The sequence below is a fragment of the Hemibagrus wyckioides genome, linkage group LG10 (assembly GCF_019097595.1).
Source record: "Hemibagrus wyckioides isolate EC202008001 linkage group LG10, SWU_Hwy_1.0, whole genome shotgun sequence".
In the NCBI taxonomy this organism is placed as follows: Eukaryota; Metazoa; Chordata; class Actinopteri; order Siluriformes; family Bagridae; genus Hemibagrus; species Hemibagrus wyckioides.
In genome coordinates this window covers 16,747,501-16,762,500 of record NC_080719.1, presented here as the reverse complement: position 1 = coordinate 16,762,500, position 15,000 = coordinate 16,747,501, and the positions used below count along the sequence as shown (strand labels likewise).

At 39.1% G+C, this 15,000-nt stretch overlaps 2 protein-coding genes across 3 annotated transcripts in view; one reads left to right on the top strand and one right to left on the bottom strand.

Annotated features, from left to right (window-relative positions):
• The window catches only part of ubxn6 (UBX domain protein 6), an 8,220-nt gene extending 666 nt beyond the window's left edge, over positions 1-7,554 (top strand). The window contains exons 2-11 of the mRNA XM_058400998.1: positions 463-617; positions 3,516-3,580; positions 3,666-3,794; positions 3,875-3,972; positions 4,061-4,136; positions 4,216-4,300; positions 5,185-5,404; positions 5,520-5,650; positions 5,974-6,122; positions 6,209-7,554. Coding sequence (XP_058256981.1) covers positions 463-617; positions 3,516-3,580; positions 3,666-3,794; positions 3,875-3,972; positions 4,061-4,136; positions 4,216-4,300; positions 5,185-5,404; positions 5,520-5,650; positions 5,974-6,122; positions 6,209-6,334 — 1,234 coding nt within the window. The 3' untranslated portion in view covers positions 6,335-7,554. The remainder of the gene's footprint in view (positions 1-462; positions 618-3,515; positions 3,581-3,665; positions 3,795-3,874; positions 3,973-4,060; positions 4,137-4,215; positions 4,301-5,184; positions 5,405-5,519; positions 5,651-5,973; positions 6,123-6,208) is intronic.
• An 892-nt stretch (positions 7,555-8,446) lies between these two features.
• The window catches only part of chaf1a (chromatin assembly factor 1, subunit A (p150)), a 10,315-nt gene continuing 3,761 nt past the window's right edge, over positions 8,447-15,000 (bottom strand). For both annotated transcript variants that reach the window (XM_058400996.1, XM_058400997.1), the window contains exons 4-16: positions 14,921-14,971; positions 14,571-14,815; positions 14,419-14,479; positions 14,180-14,248; positions 13,818-14,035; positions 13,283-13,457; positions 13,109-13,189; positions 12,257-12,352; positions 11,708-11,951; positions 9,886-10,024; positions 9,212-9,518; positions 8,951-9,035; positions 8,447-8,554 (exon numbers count right to left, since the gene is read on the bottom strand). In XM_058400996.1, the coding sequence (XP_058256979.1) occupies positions 8,451-8,554; positions 8,951-9,035; positions 9,212-9,518; positions 9,886-10,024; positions 11,708-11,951; positions 12,257-12,352; positions 13,109-13,189; positions 13,283-13,457; positions 13,818-14,035; positions 14,180-14,248; positions 14,419-14,479; positions 14,571-14,815; positions 14,921-14,971 (1,875 nt within the window). In that variant the 3' untranslated portion in view covers positions 8,447-8,450. The remainder of the gene's footprint in view (positions 8,555-8,950; positions 9,036-9,211; positions 9,519-9,885; positions 10,025-11,707; positions 11,952-12,256; positions 12,353-13,108; positions 13,190-13,282; positions 13,458-13,817; positions 14,036-14,179; positions 14,249-14,418; positions 14,480-14,570; positions 14,816-14,920; positions 14,972-15,000) is intronic.

The following is a 15,000-nucleotide window of genomic DNA, read 5'->3' as shown; positions in this document are numbered from 1 at the left end:
ATCTTTACTATTATTCACATGTGATTTTATCCTGAAGATTTATATTCTAATTAGATTGAGATCTTTTTTTAATGTAAACATTTATTTATCATCAGTTTGCACCCACAGCCTCCTGCTGATAATGGTGTTGTGGGATGTATCTCTACTTTAAGAAAGTGGTGCGGCGGTGGTTTATGAGTCAGTTCTCTCACCTGTACACTTTCTTTCTCAACGCCATCCTGCATCTCTTGTAGATGAGCCAAACTTCTCACTGGAATAATAAACACTAAAGTATCAGTAAAGAAATTAGCACCAGAATCCCTAAATACATCACGGACATTTCAGTGTAAAGCTATTTCATGTATTTTTTTTTCCTTTGAGGCATTGGTCAGTCCCATCTGGATGATTTTTTAAATTTATTTCTAGTTCATAATATGTTTGCACTTTCAGCTCTAACCCTGATCAATTTTCTGATATTTTTAGCACTAAGGCTCCCGCTGGGCAGACGGTTAACCAGGCTAAGCCTCGTGCTGCCCCCACTGAAAGCACACAGAGAGCCGGAGCTGCTGCTCTGGCCAGGATCGAGCAGCAGCACAAACCTCGACCATACACATCACAGGACGCCATCAGAAACCAGGGTGAAATACTCTTCATATTTAACCAATCACTGCTACAGGACAACTAGTTTTTTTTTAAATAACATTTTAGCTTTGTACAAATGGTGAAGTAAGTAGTTATTGACTATTTTTCAGCTACTGAAGTACACCTGTGTGACAGGTGATGTGACTGAGTAACACTGATTACCTCCTCATCATGGCACCTGTTAGTGGGTGGGATATATTAGGCCTCAAAGTTGTCCTCATTTTTTGTCCTCAAAGTTGATGTGTTAGAAGCAGGAAAAATGGGCAAGGATTTGAGAGAGTTTGACAAGGACCAAATTGTGATGGCTAGACGACTGGATCAGAACTTCTCCAAAACTGCAGCTCTTGTGGGGTGTTCCCGGTCTGCAGTGGTCAGGATCTGTCAAAAGTGGCCCAAGGAAGGAACAGTGGTGAACCCGCGACAGGGTCATTGGCGGGCAAGGGTCAATGATGCACGTGGGGAGCGAAGGCTCGTGTACATACATGTGCCAGTCAGACCAGAGTGCATCCTGTAAGACCATATAAAGGGTTGTAATAAAAGAGCACTGTGCAAAACCTGGACTAGATTTTGAGTCATGAAACAATTTACCAAAATGAGAATGTGTAACTTGGCATATTTTTAAATACTGCTGATTTTAGCAGTAAGGATGTGATCAGATGTGAGTACTGTAAATCATTATATCATCAACTTCCATTGGAAAGCTACCATTTTCATTAGTCAGCATTCAGTCCTTTTTTTTTTCAGTAAAAAATTGAGTCATTTTGTGTTGATGTTGGAAAAAGTGGCTCATTGTAATGTACACACTGTAAACATAACCATTTGGCCATGAGGTTGGGCAGTGAGTTCGGGCAGGAATTCATAGAATTGGTGTTCTAGTTCATTCCGAAGGTGTTCAGTAGGGTTGAGGTCAGACCACTGGTGTTATACCTTAGCAGCCCATTCCTGTACAGAGTTTGTGCATGGGGCATTGTCATGGTGAAACAGATATGGGCTTCTTGTGTCCAGTGAAAATGTGATTGTGGGAAAAATTTTGGGGAAGAACCACATATGGGTGTGATTAGATTAGGTGTCCACAAACCTTTGGCCATATGGTATACAAAAATATAATAATTACACATGCACCACAATATAAAAGCTATAAAACACTTGTGCTTTTCACCACTCAATATTAATTAGTTTACTATTTTAATATACAGTTGTGCTCATAAGTTTACATACCCTGGCAGAATTTATGATTTCTTGGCTATTTTTCAGAGAATATAAATGATAACACAAAAACTTTTCTGTCACTCATGGTTACTGTTTGGCTGAAGCCATTTATTATCAGTCAACTGTGTTTACTCTTTTTAAATCATAATGACAACAGAAACTACCCAAATGACCATGATCAAAAGTTTACATACCCCAGTTCTTAATACCGTGTATTGCCCCCTATGACATCAATGACAGCTTGAAGTCTTTTGCGGTAGTTGTGGATGAGGCTCTTTATCTTCTCAGATGGTAAAGCTGCCAATTCTTCTTGGCAAAAAGCCTCCAGTTCCTTGGGCTGTCTTGCATGAACTGTACGTTTGAGATCTCCCCAGAGTGGCTCAATGATATTGAGGTCAGGAGACTGAGATGGCCACTCCAGAACCTTCACTTTATTCTGCTGTAGCCAATGACAGGTCGACTTGGCCTTGTGTTTTGGATCATTGTCATGTTGGAATGTCCAAGTAGGTCCCATGCGCAGCTTCCGGGCTGATGAGTGCAAATTTTCCTCCAGTATTTTTTGATAACATACTGCATTCATCTTGCCATCAATTTTGACCAAATTTCCTGTGCCTTTGTAGCTCACACATCCCCAAAACATCAGCGATCCACCTCCGTGTTTCACAGTAGGAATGGTGTACCTTTCATCATAGGCCTCTCCAAATGTAGCGTTTATGGTTGTGGCCAAAAAATTCGATTTTGGTCTCATCACTCCAAATGACTTTGTGCCAGAAGGTTTGAGGCTTGTCTCTGTGCTGTTTGGCGTATTGTAAGCAGGATACTTTGTGGCATTTGCGTAGTAATGGCTTTCTTCTGGCAACTCGACCATGCAGCCCATCTTTCTTCAAGTGCCTCCTTATTGCGCATCTTGAAACAGCCACACCACATGTTTTCAGAGAGTCCTGTATTTCACCTGAAGTTATTTGTGGGTTTTTCTTTGCATCCCGAACAATTTTCCTGGCAGTTGTGGCTGAAATTTTAGTTGGTCTACCTGACCGTGGTTTGGTTTCAACAGAACCCCTCATTTTCCACTTCTTTATTAGAGTTTGAACACTGCTGATTGGCATTCTCAATTCCTTGGATATCTTTTTATATCCCTTTCCTGTTTTATACAGTTCAACTGCCTTTTCCCGCAGATCCTTTGACAATTCTTTTGCTTTCCCCATGACTCAGAATCCAGAAACGTCAGTGCAGCACTGGATGAAAGATGCAAGGGTCTGTCAGGAGTCCAGAAACTCATTGACCTTTTATACACACACACTAATTACAAGCAAACAGATCACAGGTGAGGATGGTTACCTTTAATAGCCATTCAAACCCGTTTGTGTCAACTTGTGTGCATGTTATCAGGCCAAAATCACCAGGGTATGTAAACTTTTGATCAGGGTCATTTGGGTAGTTTCTGTTGTCATTATGATTTAAAAAGAGTAAACACAGTTGACTGATAATAAACGGCTTCAGCCAACCACTAACCATGAGTGAAAGAAAAGTTTTTGTGTTATCATTCATATTCTCTGAAAAATAGCCAAGAAATCATAAGTTCTGCCAGAGTATGTAAACTTATGAGCACAACTGTATGTTTTGCGCTGTCATTAAAGCAAGAAGGAAACAGGAAGTTAGGGTAAATGAGATTTTTTTTTTTCCAGTGAAGAGGGAGCTCGAGGCCGAGGCTGCAGCCACCACAGTGGAACATAAAATCACAGACATCGAGGCAAGAAGCATTTTATTACTCCTGTAAGTTCTGAGGTTCTTGGTTTATTTGGTTTTATTATACTGATCACGTGCGACGTTTCCAGGGTACTCATGTTCCAGAGAATGTGGCTGCATGTTTTTCTGTGTCTGGAGTGTACTTCATCTGCCCTCTGACTGGAGAAACGTTAAAGAAGAGCGAGAGAGAGACACACGTCAAGGAGGCCATTCTTCTGGTAGGTCTGTCTACACAAACATCACCATCCCCTCGAGTACTGGTCCGACTTGTTATATCGGAAACTGTTTCTTTTTGCAGAGATTCTCCGAAAATCCAGTGGAGGCTTCTGTTATGATGATGCACACTTTTAACAAAGACAGAGAGAAAGTGAAGGGTGCCATCGATATCATCAGCAAGTGAGCGTTTCCTAATGGACGTGTGCTTCGTTTCATATTTTGTGAAAAGCCTGCATCTCATGCTTCATTTCTCAATCTGTCATTGCAGGTATATTGATAATATCTGTAAGAATCCAACAGAAGAGAAGTACAGGAAGATTAAAGTCAGCAACAAAGTGTTCCAGGTGAGCAGGAGGCAAAAACAAACTATCACTAATATGTCATAGATTCAATCTATTATTTGTCATTTTTTCCCTCCATCAGGAGAAGGTGAGTGTGATCGAGGGAAGCAGGGAGTTCTTGCAGGCTGTGGGGTTTGAGAGCACTATGCTACCAGTGGATGGACAAGGTAAGCCAATAGAAACATCTTCAGGATATTGATTATACATCACGTTGGAGGCTTTCCACAAGGTTTAGTGTTTATGGGAATTTTTGACCATTCCTCTAGAAGCACATTTGTGAGGTCAGGCACTGATGTTGGACGAGAAGGTCTGGCTCACAGTCTCCACTCTAATTCATCCCAAAGGTGTTTTATCGGGTTGAGGTCACACTCAAACTGAACACGCTCAAATTCCAATAGGGCCAGTCTCAGAAATATCAGATACAGGATCAAGGACACTGTAGGAACCCCTATCCAGTGATATTTCAAAACATTTTATATTATTATAAAAACACTGGATTTTCTGTTTTTGGTTGTTCACACACTATAAATAAATTCATGCTCTTATGTGAATGCATGAGTAATGTACAGTGGAGACGTTATTTATTAACTTTACCTGAAAAGATCAAGGATGTGTACAAATATGATATTTGAATGGAGTAAAATTTCTGAAAGTGTCTCCTGATAATTGTTGAATTGGTTCATAACAGTTCTAATCATTATAGTTTCAGCCTACAGTTTTAAAAATATAGACTGTGTGTTTGATATGAATAACACCGATGCCATTGTAGGTAAATAAAATGTCCCTCCACTGCCCCCCCCCCCCCCAAAATAAAATTACACCCTGATAAGTCATTCCAAAGGCTAAATTTACCGATTTGTTAGTCAGATAGTGTAGTCAGCCTTTGCTTAAAGGCACATCAACGGCTGTACAGTAGTTTGTGCAATTTTACCTCAGACTTCTTCCGTCACTAGCTGAACAGCTGCTACAATAATGAAAATAGACTAGCTTGTAATAAAACTATCCATTGTTGTGAGTAACGTCTACACAGGCTTCTCATGACCTTCCCCAGAGAACACAGAAGAGTTCTTGGTGTTGGCTGAGCAGGATGCTGCAGCTCTGGAGCAGTTAAAAATAAAGAAGGAGCAGCTGCAGAACGGAGAACCCATCCGGGCCAAGCTGGACCGCCAGGCAAAAGCTTTCAGACCCTCACAGCATGCAACGCGCTTTGAGCTGCCTCCAGACTTTTACAACCTGACTGCTGAGGAGCTGAAACGAGAACAGCAGCACAAGTACGAAAGGGAGTCTGTCTATCAAATACAGATTTTAATACTTGTGAATGAAGCATGATTCAGTAACTGCTGTTCTAATAGACGGTTTTAAGTCAGAACATGTTCTGTATTTCAGAAGCGATTTAGTGGAAAGGAACGCCATGCTGCGAACAAAAGCCATGCGGGAAAAAGACGAGCAAAGGGAGAGAAGGAAGTATAACTATGCCCTAATAAGAGTTCGGTTACCGGATGGAAACATACTACAGGGTATGCAGTCTTGTGTTTACCAGACAAACTCAAGTTTAATTTAAATAACACATTCGGCATGACAAAGAAATGGGGTTTAGCAAAAAAGTAAAAATGTGTTAATGTTCCCCATGACTTTCGGGACACCCTGAAGAATATTAAAAAAACACCTTCTGACCAATCAGAAACAACAGGCTTTGGCTTCAAGTGCAAAAGTTACCAAATTTGCCTTAGCTGAGCAACTGTGCGTGGTGGGGTTTTTTTTTCCATTTCTGCTTTGTACATACTGAACTCATCAGATTTCCTATTGTGGTTTTTAATTGCTTATCATCATATGCACACAGGCACCTTCTGGGCATGGGACAAGTTAGCAGTGCTGTACCAATTTGTGCGTGACTCCCTGGAGAACGGTTGGCAGCCCTTTGAGCTTGTTGCACCAGGAAGCCAAAAACTGAAGGATGACGAGGAATTGGCGCTAAATGAATGCAACCTTGTGTGTTGTTGCTAAGAAATCATTTATTTCAATTATTTATTGCATCAATGGTTTCAGAAAATATCAACCATTGTCTTCCTTTTTAGGTCCCTGCCGCTCTGTTGACCTTCTCCTGGGACGCTGCAGTTCAAGCAGACATCGCCGCAGCTGGAGGACAGAGTAGCTCTCTACTGAAACCAGAACTGCTAGAGAATTTGCCGACCCTGAGCTGAACAACTGCTGCCCCCGCTGTCCTCTGCTCACCCTGCGTGGGCCTCCTCTGCCACTCTGCGGTTGTATTTTCCTAATGGAGTGCACATCACCCTGCGTTCAGTAACCAGAATGCTGATAGTGTTACAGGATAAGAATCATTCACAAGATTTGTGTTTTAGTCTGTACTGAAATGAGCTATGGCTCATTTGGTCAGGAGAGCCAACACGACTGGCGAAGCGTCCATCATTTCCTGCTGACGAGATCGTTTTAGAAGGATTTGTGTGATGTAGTGTTCAATGTTGTGTTTGTATTCTAAAAAGAAAAAGGAAATTCCTATTGCACTGTGATGCTGTCCATTGTAACTTATCTTTTAGAAGAGATTACTCTTACGGTCCACTTTATTAGAAATACGTGCACATTCATGCAGCATGGGAAGATTAGGTAAAAATAAAAATAGCCTGGTCTTTTTTTCCAGTTATCAGCTGTCCTGTTTAGGGGGGGTGTGCCTATTTTAAATTGGGTAAGGATGAGTCCCAACTTATCAACAGTTTCTAAAATATTAAATAAATTAGCCCATCTGGTATCAACAGTCATGTTGTCACACTGTCTGATGTTTGATGTGAACATTAACTCTAGCTGCATGTTGCGACCATGTGATCGGCTCAATAGATAACTGCATGAACGTAATAGGTGTTCCTATTAAAGTGGATATCCAAGCTTTATTTTTAATTAAATCATATGTGAAAGAGATTTAAGCACTTTTCAGGTTAAACACTAAATTAAAAAAAAAACAAAGCAAGCTATAGCATCCCTCTTTTGATAAAAAAAAAAATTATAACAAATGTCCTTGACTTCAATTGTATTTAATTTATCCAAGTCAATATTTTCTTACTTTTCATTTCAGATTTGAAAAAGGAAGAGATTAATGTTAATATTGTTTTCTGTTCTAAACTCTTTCCAGAAAACAGGACAACAGCCTACCTCCTTACACCCCAGTACACCGTGTGAGAGAACCCTGAACACTAGACATGTAATGTGCTTGCTTTAGCTAGCTGGTATTTTAATGCATCTCTCACTGCTTTTCCAGCCACAATATGGAAATGTGCTCATTAGGCCTTTCTGTTGGTCAGACAATAAGAATGTAACGGATATATAACAATATTTCACATGCTATAAATCACATTGTTCTGTGTTTGCCTAATACAAATCTACTGTAATAAAGTGTAAGGAAGCATCGTCACTTCATGAACAATGTATTTATATCAAAACTCCACGGTACCCCTCGCTACAGCGTGAACCCGACACTGTACCTTTTTTCCATTTACACCACATTATGCTTTAAGATTTTTTTTTTTTTTTAAATAATGCTTTATTTAAACAATTTTTGTAAGACACCCATCACAACAGCAAATAGATGTAGTTATTTTGGAGATTCAGGACCAAAACATTAAGGTGGTGGATCAACCTAATGCCTACTTCCTCCTCCAACTTTTTGGACCTCTAAACCATTATTAAATGTTACACATTGTAGAGGTTTTAAATATCATTTACACTGTGTATAGCAGCTTAGAGGAGAAAACAGCATGTGTAGGGTCACAAAACAACAACAACAACAACAACAACAAAAAGATCTCCACAGAAATGCTGCCAGCCAGGCACCAGAATGTGGGTATAGATAGTAAAGACATAAAAGTGCGATACATTTTTCAAAAAACATTATTTTTAATGAGATAAACCAGTTCAAGTATTCTGGGGGAAAAAAAACAAATATATATATATATATTTATATATATATAGACTGTATGTATTTTTAAAACGGGGCTTTTGCACTGAGCTGTGAGTCCAGAATCTTGTGCTGAGGTGTTGGGCCACTGTGGACCATTGGAGCATAGACAGTTTATACACAACCACCATTTAATAAACCACAGATAGCTGCCTCTTGTTAAAAAAGGCCTTGCTGGAGCTGAACCCTGTCCAGTAGTAGACTGTTACAGTGAACTATCAGACAACTCGTTTGACAAATAGCATGACTGCTCATTTGATGGGCCTTTAATACTGTGCATTACCTGCAACTGTAGACTAAGTTTTTCAGCCCCTCATACACACAGTTAAAACACACTGAACAGAAGTGGTGTCTCAGGCTGTAGCTGGTGTAGGGCAGGGAAGAGAGAGAAGAGTGTCCATCGCCTCTGTGGTCTTGGTTTCTGTTCTGGGGATTTGGTTGTTCTGTTCAGAAGATCCTGGATTAAGACGTCAAAAATGAGAGCCGGTCATTAACAAGCTACCCTTCAGTGTAGATGATCTATCTTTCTTTTTAGCTTTATGCATTTGTTACCCATTCCTCATCAAGGTAGAAAAAGAATTTATTTTGTGAAAAACCAGCTCAATCTTGGGTGAATTCAATTTGTGAAACTGCCAGAATTGCGCAAACAGTGCATGGCAATTATTTAACAAGAAACGTTAACATAATTTGTTGGTTTATCATATTTGCTTTTAATAACATCCTAAATAACAGCAATCACGCAACCCTACACAATTAACTAGTCACTACTTAAAAACTGGTGTCACCCATTGACCCCAACAGATGCTGTACTTAAGGCTCAGCAAAGTATACATAGGTAAAAATTTGCACTTACCAGATTGCTCGCTCAAAATAACGCAGTCATCATCATCATCATCCTCAGTGTCTGCCTGAAAGCCATCTGTTTCCATTGCTTCAGTCTAAAAGGGAAACAGCAAGCTTCAGCTTAGAAGCTGTCCTCAGATTTGCATTTCCAAAATGTAAGCATTTTAGTTTACTGACTTACATAAATACCATTGTTTTTTGTTACATAAGTCAGTAAACAATAATTATTACTACTACTAGTAAAATCTGTACTTGAATAAAGCAAAAACACCTGCTCAGGTTCTCCACACTTCTTCATGTACTTTGTAATGGACTGGTTACTGCCACTTTTCCTCTTGTTGGAGGGAGTGGTGGAAGTGGAATGTGACGCAGTGGGAGAGGAACCTTGTGACCCCAAGGTGGATTCGTCTCGGGGTGTGTGTGCTCCAGAGGTGATGTAGGTCCATTGACAGGGGACCGGTAAGGCCTCCTGGCCGAAACGAGTCAGAACATCTGGGTGAACGTACCAGCAGCACCGCCTGTAAGTCGATCGCTTTTCATATACAGCATTTTCCTTCATGAGACGCTTGATTCGAATCCTGAGTGAACAGCACACAAGAACAATTTAAAAACTAATAAACCAAGTTTAAAAAGAAAAAAATATATATCTAAAACAGGATGAGCAAAATAAAAACACTTTGTTTTCTAAATACATCTATAACTAAAATTATTTCAAGTCTTCCAGTTTGCTGTACATCATGAGCTGAAGAATCACTAAGCAGTACTTTTAGGTAGAGTTTGTAATACTGCAAGAATTGCACAGGCCATAGCCTAAAATACACTAAAGACCACCATGTCAAAACGCACCATGCCTCAAAAAGGCAAATTTTTATTATTTGTACACACACACACACACACACACACACACACACACACACACTTCAACAGCAGTGTATTGTGATTCACCTGGGGGGAACATCTGCAGAGTTCTGTGGGCTGCCGTCTGGTGAGGGATTTTGCTGGCGACAAAACTCCTGGAATTCGGAGATGATCACCTTACTGCTGTTCACATTGCCATGCAACAAAGGCAACAGCTGAGAGAGCCCTGAAATACAAACAAAGAAACAAAAACACCCCATTAACAACTGAAATATCAAAGAATATTCATACTTCAATACCTAATGTACGCTACTCCTTAAAAGATATAATATTGCTTACAATTCTACACCAACCTTAATGACATATGGACATATAGGACAGACAGAAACGTACATCTATGTAGCATAAATCAGTTCAACTGAAATTGTCTGTGTAAAAAAAAAAAAAAAAAAAAAAAAAAATACAATTTCATAACACAAAATAATAAATTGCTCTAGAAACTTGCTGCCCAAGTCGAAAGTCTTTATAATCCATTAGAAAGTCCATTGGATCATTTCAAAATACAGGCAATTTTCTCCAGGGTCCAAATTTAATGTAATGTAGAATTAACCATCATGATTGATTACTTTCAATTTTACTGATAATATTAATTATAAATAAATAAAAGTTGAATTTAAGGAGCTTTTTAGTGATTCAGTTGCAGATCACAATTAACATGTTAATGTGATTCACTTTAAACTGTAACTATTTATGTATACAGATATTTATTTATACACATCCACTGCGAAGGTATAGGTTACAATATGCTTTCTGCCGTTTATTGGGGTTTTTATAATGTTGAGTGGAAATTAAAACTGACGTATCAGTGGAGGAAAATAGTTCATTTGGCCAGGGTTCCTTTCATTTTAAGAGACCCAGATGATTCAGAGGATGAAGGCGTCGTAGTTTGCAACCCTTGCCTCAGCAAAATGAAATATCACAAAAGTACAACGCCTTTAAAATCTACCGTTGATCAACAAAACACACAGGTGTGAAAACCACTATGGTGAGGCAAGGAGAGCTCCAGACTAGTTTTGACTATTAAACATTGCGTAACAGCCAAAACTTCCTTAGAATTATCTCTCATTACACAAACAGCTTTCATGTCGCTGCAGCTTCTGAATATTATAAACAGGTAAATCGGAGGTAAATATGAGAATCAAGTTGTGATCGTTAATCTATATGGTGACAAAAGACACCGTACGACATTAGTGTTATAATGGCAGGCAGGTATTCCAACGGTGGAAAAAACATGTGTTTAATGGCTTTTTATTATTTATTGCACTAATGAACATCGTCAATATGTGGCAGGGCCAACTACAGAACAATGGCCCATCAGCATAGTTCTAGATTATTTTCTACCACTAAATTATACATGGTAAAGCACTGTTACTGCACTGAAGGTTTATAGTATTTACATATGTACATATTTAATTTTTAAGCTGAGATCTGATAAATAATAAATAAAATCCCTGGAATGCAACAGTATTACAGGTTATGTTTTTTTTTTTTTTGTGAAATTTTAATTTCATTAAATTAAGCTGCATTTGAATAATAATAGCAATTAATCTTCAATTATGCAGAAAGCATACAAATAAACTTGATGAAGTAAAAAAAATTGTCTGAGAGCCCTACTTAAACACTGAACTAAAATTCATTTTCTGTTGTATTAAACTGACAAACTGAATACAAAAAGAACTGTTAAGTAAATTATTGATTAAATAATAAATAATTGAGGTCATTAACAATGATTAGCACGAATCATTAGCACTAATCAGAGAGTTATGATCACACACACACTCAGGATAGAGCAAGAGCACATGGCTTTGATTACAACTGCAACTCAAGTAAAAACACTCAGTAAACTCACAGCGGTCGTTTCTCTGTTGGCGTGTGGCATTTTCTTCAGGCGTGTTGGTCTCCTCACTGTTCAGAGGCTCGATCATGCAGACCGCGTAGGGCTGCAGCATGTCTAATTGAGGATCCTCTCCTTCCCACATGCAGCCCCTCACCACTGCCTCCAGCACTTTCAGCTTACTCTTAGCCATCAGCTCATCCCACTCACGAGCCTTGAGCTTCTGACGCACCTTCTGCTTCTCAGGGTCACCACCCTCCTACACACACACACACACACACACACACACACACACACACACACACACACACACAATACTACAGGATGCTTCTCTGGCAACATGGTTTTTTTTTCCCCCCATACACTAACAGGAACATGACAAACAGTTTTCTGTCCACAATGCTATTGTGTGTATATTTGTTTTTTTCCCTCCAAAATGACAAAGACACCAGAGCCAATAAGTTTATACTACTTCCACCACTTTGTTGTGCACAAAAGTAATGGTGGCTAATCCCAAAATCTAAACCTGCTGCATGGAGTGTGCGTGTTGTTCAGGGGTTGTACCTCATCTTCAAGTGCTCCTTCCCCATCTGAGAGATAACCATGTGGCACGAAGAAGCCATCGTCTTCATCGTCATCATCACCTTCATCGTCATCATCCTGTCAAAACAAGTACAAGTCACCCATCAACTCACCACAAAACCAATCTTATCATTCCAAAAAAAAAGGCTTAATAACGTGACGTTTTAGATGTAAAGAGCAACACTATCATGGTGTAAAAGTTAAAGACCTTAGAGATGTCGAGTATTCAAAAGTGCAACCTTTAACTAACTACAATGGACATAAATCTTTACATATTAGTCATTTTACATCACGAGTGACACTGCTTTACAATGCTTCTCCTTTTACACAGAAGGCTGCATTTGCATGGCGAATTCCATCCATTTTATTTACCGAGTTAGTAAAGATAATAGCCAAATATCTGTACTAAATGCTGCAATCACAAAGTTTGTTAATCGGTCATTTCTTAAGTTTGTATTTTATCCGACAACAGAGCAGGCACTTCTGCAGTATAGCTACAAGCTAAAATACAGAGCTGTCGCTGTGTATAGTTGATATTCAATATTTCTGTGTTTGCTGTGTGGCTGTCAAGCAAAGACATCAAGTTCTCCATCAAGTCTTTTAGATATCCAAATACCAAAATCTCTAGTTCGTAGCACTGTTCAAAAAAGTTTAAGTTAATATGCAGTTATAAAGCAACCAGCCTACTACTGTATTGATATAATTACAAAACTGACCACAATATACCTTGCTCCACCTTCATTTAAAACCATCATGACTTTGCAGTCTTGTAACATGAGAATCCAGATAAAAACTACTACATAATTACAAATTACTAGAAAAAAATATATATACCCCTTCGCTATGTGACAGGGACTCTCCTGGCTCCTCCTCTTCCCATTCCTCATCGCTGTCCACCTCGTAGTCAAGCAAATCCTATCACACAATTTTAATTACAACCAATTTCAATTTAGGCAAGTCCAAGTATACGTCCATTTTTGGGATAATGGAATTCAGAGGTTTTTTTACCTTGTCCAGCTTCAAAGGGCATCGAGGTGATATGTGTGTACTTTTTTTGCTCCATGTGCCCCAGTAGGCTGGACGATAATTTTCATGAAACTGAAGAAGCTTCATGCGTCCGTACCGTATGTGGTCAGGAACACCTTCTGTTTTTGGTCCACTGTCATCAACCACCACACAGTCTCTGTTTAGAAAGCAAAGTTTTCACTTGCAATTGAAAAAACACTTCAGTAAAAAGATACCTAAATTGAGCGCGAGGTGCTGCTCATTAGCTAACTAGCTGAACAGAACTGAATATTAATTGGAAAGCTGCAGGATCAAATACTACAGAATGAAAACAAAAATCTAAGACATGTTAAGACAATGCTCATTTTTGCTGCGATATCAATCATTAGACCCTAACCAACCGATAGCTGCCAGACAGAGACGGCTGTAGCATTGCTGGGGTTCGATTTTGTGATCTGAGGATTTGGTAAATGATTTTATTTTCCATCACTCAGGAGTTCATTCTTCTGTTTACTTCCAAATGTGTCTGTGGACTAACCTCAGTGTGTCTGTATGTTTGGGTTTGGTTGGTCCTGATTTGCGGGGTTTATGGGTTATCCAGTCCTTTAAGCAGTCAAGAGTGGCATCTGGTTCTGTCAGGTATCGATCTAGCGTCTCTAGAACCGCCTCTTCACACTGCACCCGAGTAAGCGGGGCCAAAATCATATGGTCTTTGATTTCAAACGGCGCAAACTTCCCACAGACTGATGCCAGAGTCTGAAACACAACATTTAAGAGAAAATGAAAACATTTCGATTTTACATCGGATAAAACCAGGTGGAATTAGCAAAATTATATTTCTAATTATTAAAAAAAATAAAAAAATTTTAAAAACGGCTAGTCCATAAAGTGTGGTTTTACCTTTGGTGCTAACTGAGGCTTGGGTTTCTGCAGGAATCGAGTGATCTCAGCCTTTTCTGCTTTGAGTCTCTGAAAAGAGGTTAAAGAAAGACAGAGACTTAATTTAAACTTAATTTAAGGTAAAGAATTAAACCCATGATTTTAAAACACAGAGGTTAAGGCTTACGTTTAGCAACAGCTAAAAGGAACTTAAGCAGACAGAAAAAAAAAATGTTATAATAATAATAAAAACTAATCACCTCTTTCTCTTCCTTCAACCGTTTTTCCTCTTCTTTCTTTCTCTTCTCTTCAAGTTTAGCCCTAAATAAAATCACACCATTAAGTAAATCGAATACGTTTTCTGTAATGGAAAAATAAACAGCACAAGTCTACATTTCTATATTCGACTCACTCAATCTTCACTTTGCGCTGCTCTTCCTTTGCCTGCTGTCTCTCTGCCTTTTCTTTATCGTGTTTTTCCCTTTTCTCTCGCCGTTCCCTTTCCTCCTTCTCTTTCTTCTCTTGTTTTTCTTTCTTCATCTCCTCTTTCAGTCGCCGTGCTTCCTCTCTCTTCTTCTCTTTGGCAGCTCTGGCCTCCTGTTTCTGCCGCTCTTTCTCCTCTCGCTGTCGCTGCTTCACATCCAGTTCTTGAGCAGTCTGTGTGATGTGTAACAACATCTTAACAGAAGGATAACCGAAGTGCTTCTTCTCCCCAGTCTTTGTTTATGAATAAAAATTTAAAAATTAAAGACAAAGTTTTACCTTAAGTGAGCGTCTTTTTAACTGTTTCTGCCCAGCGCTCATCCTTGGCACCTATGAAAAAGAAAATTTTAAAATGCATT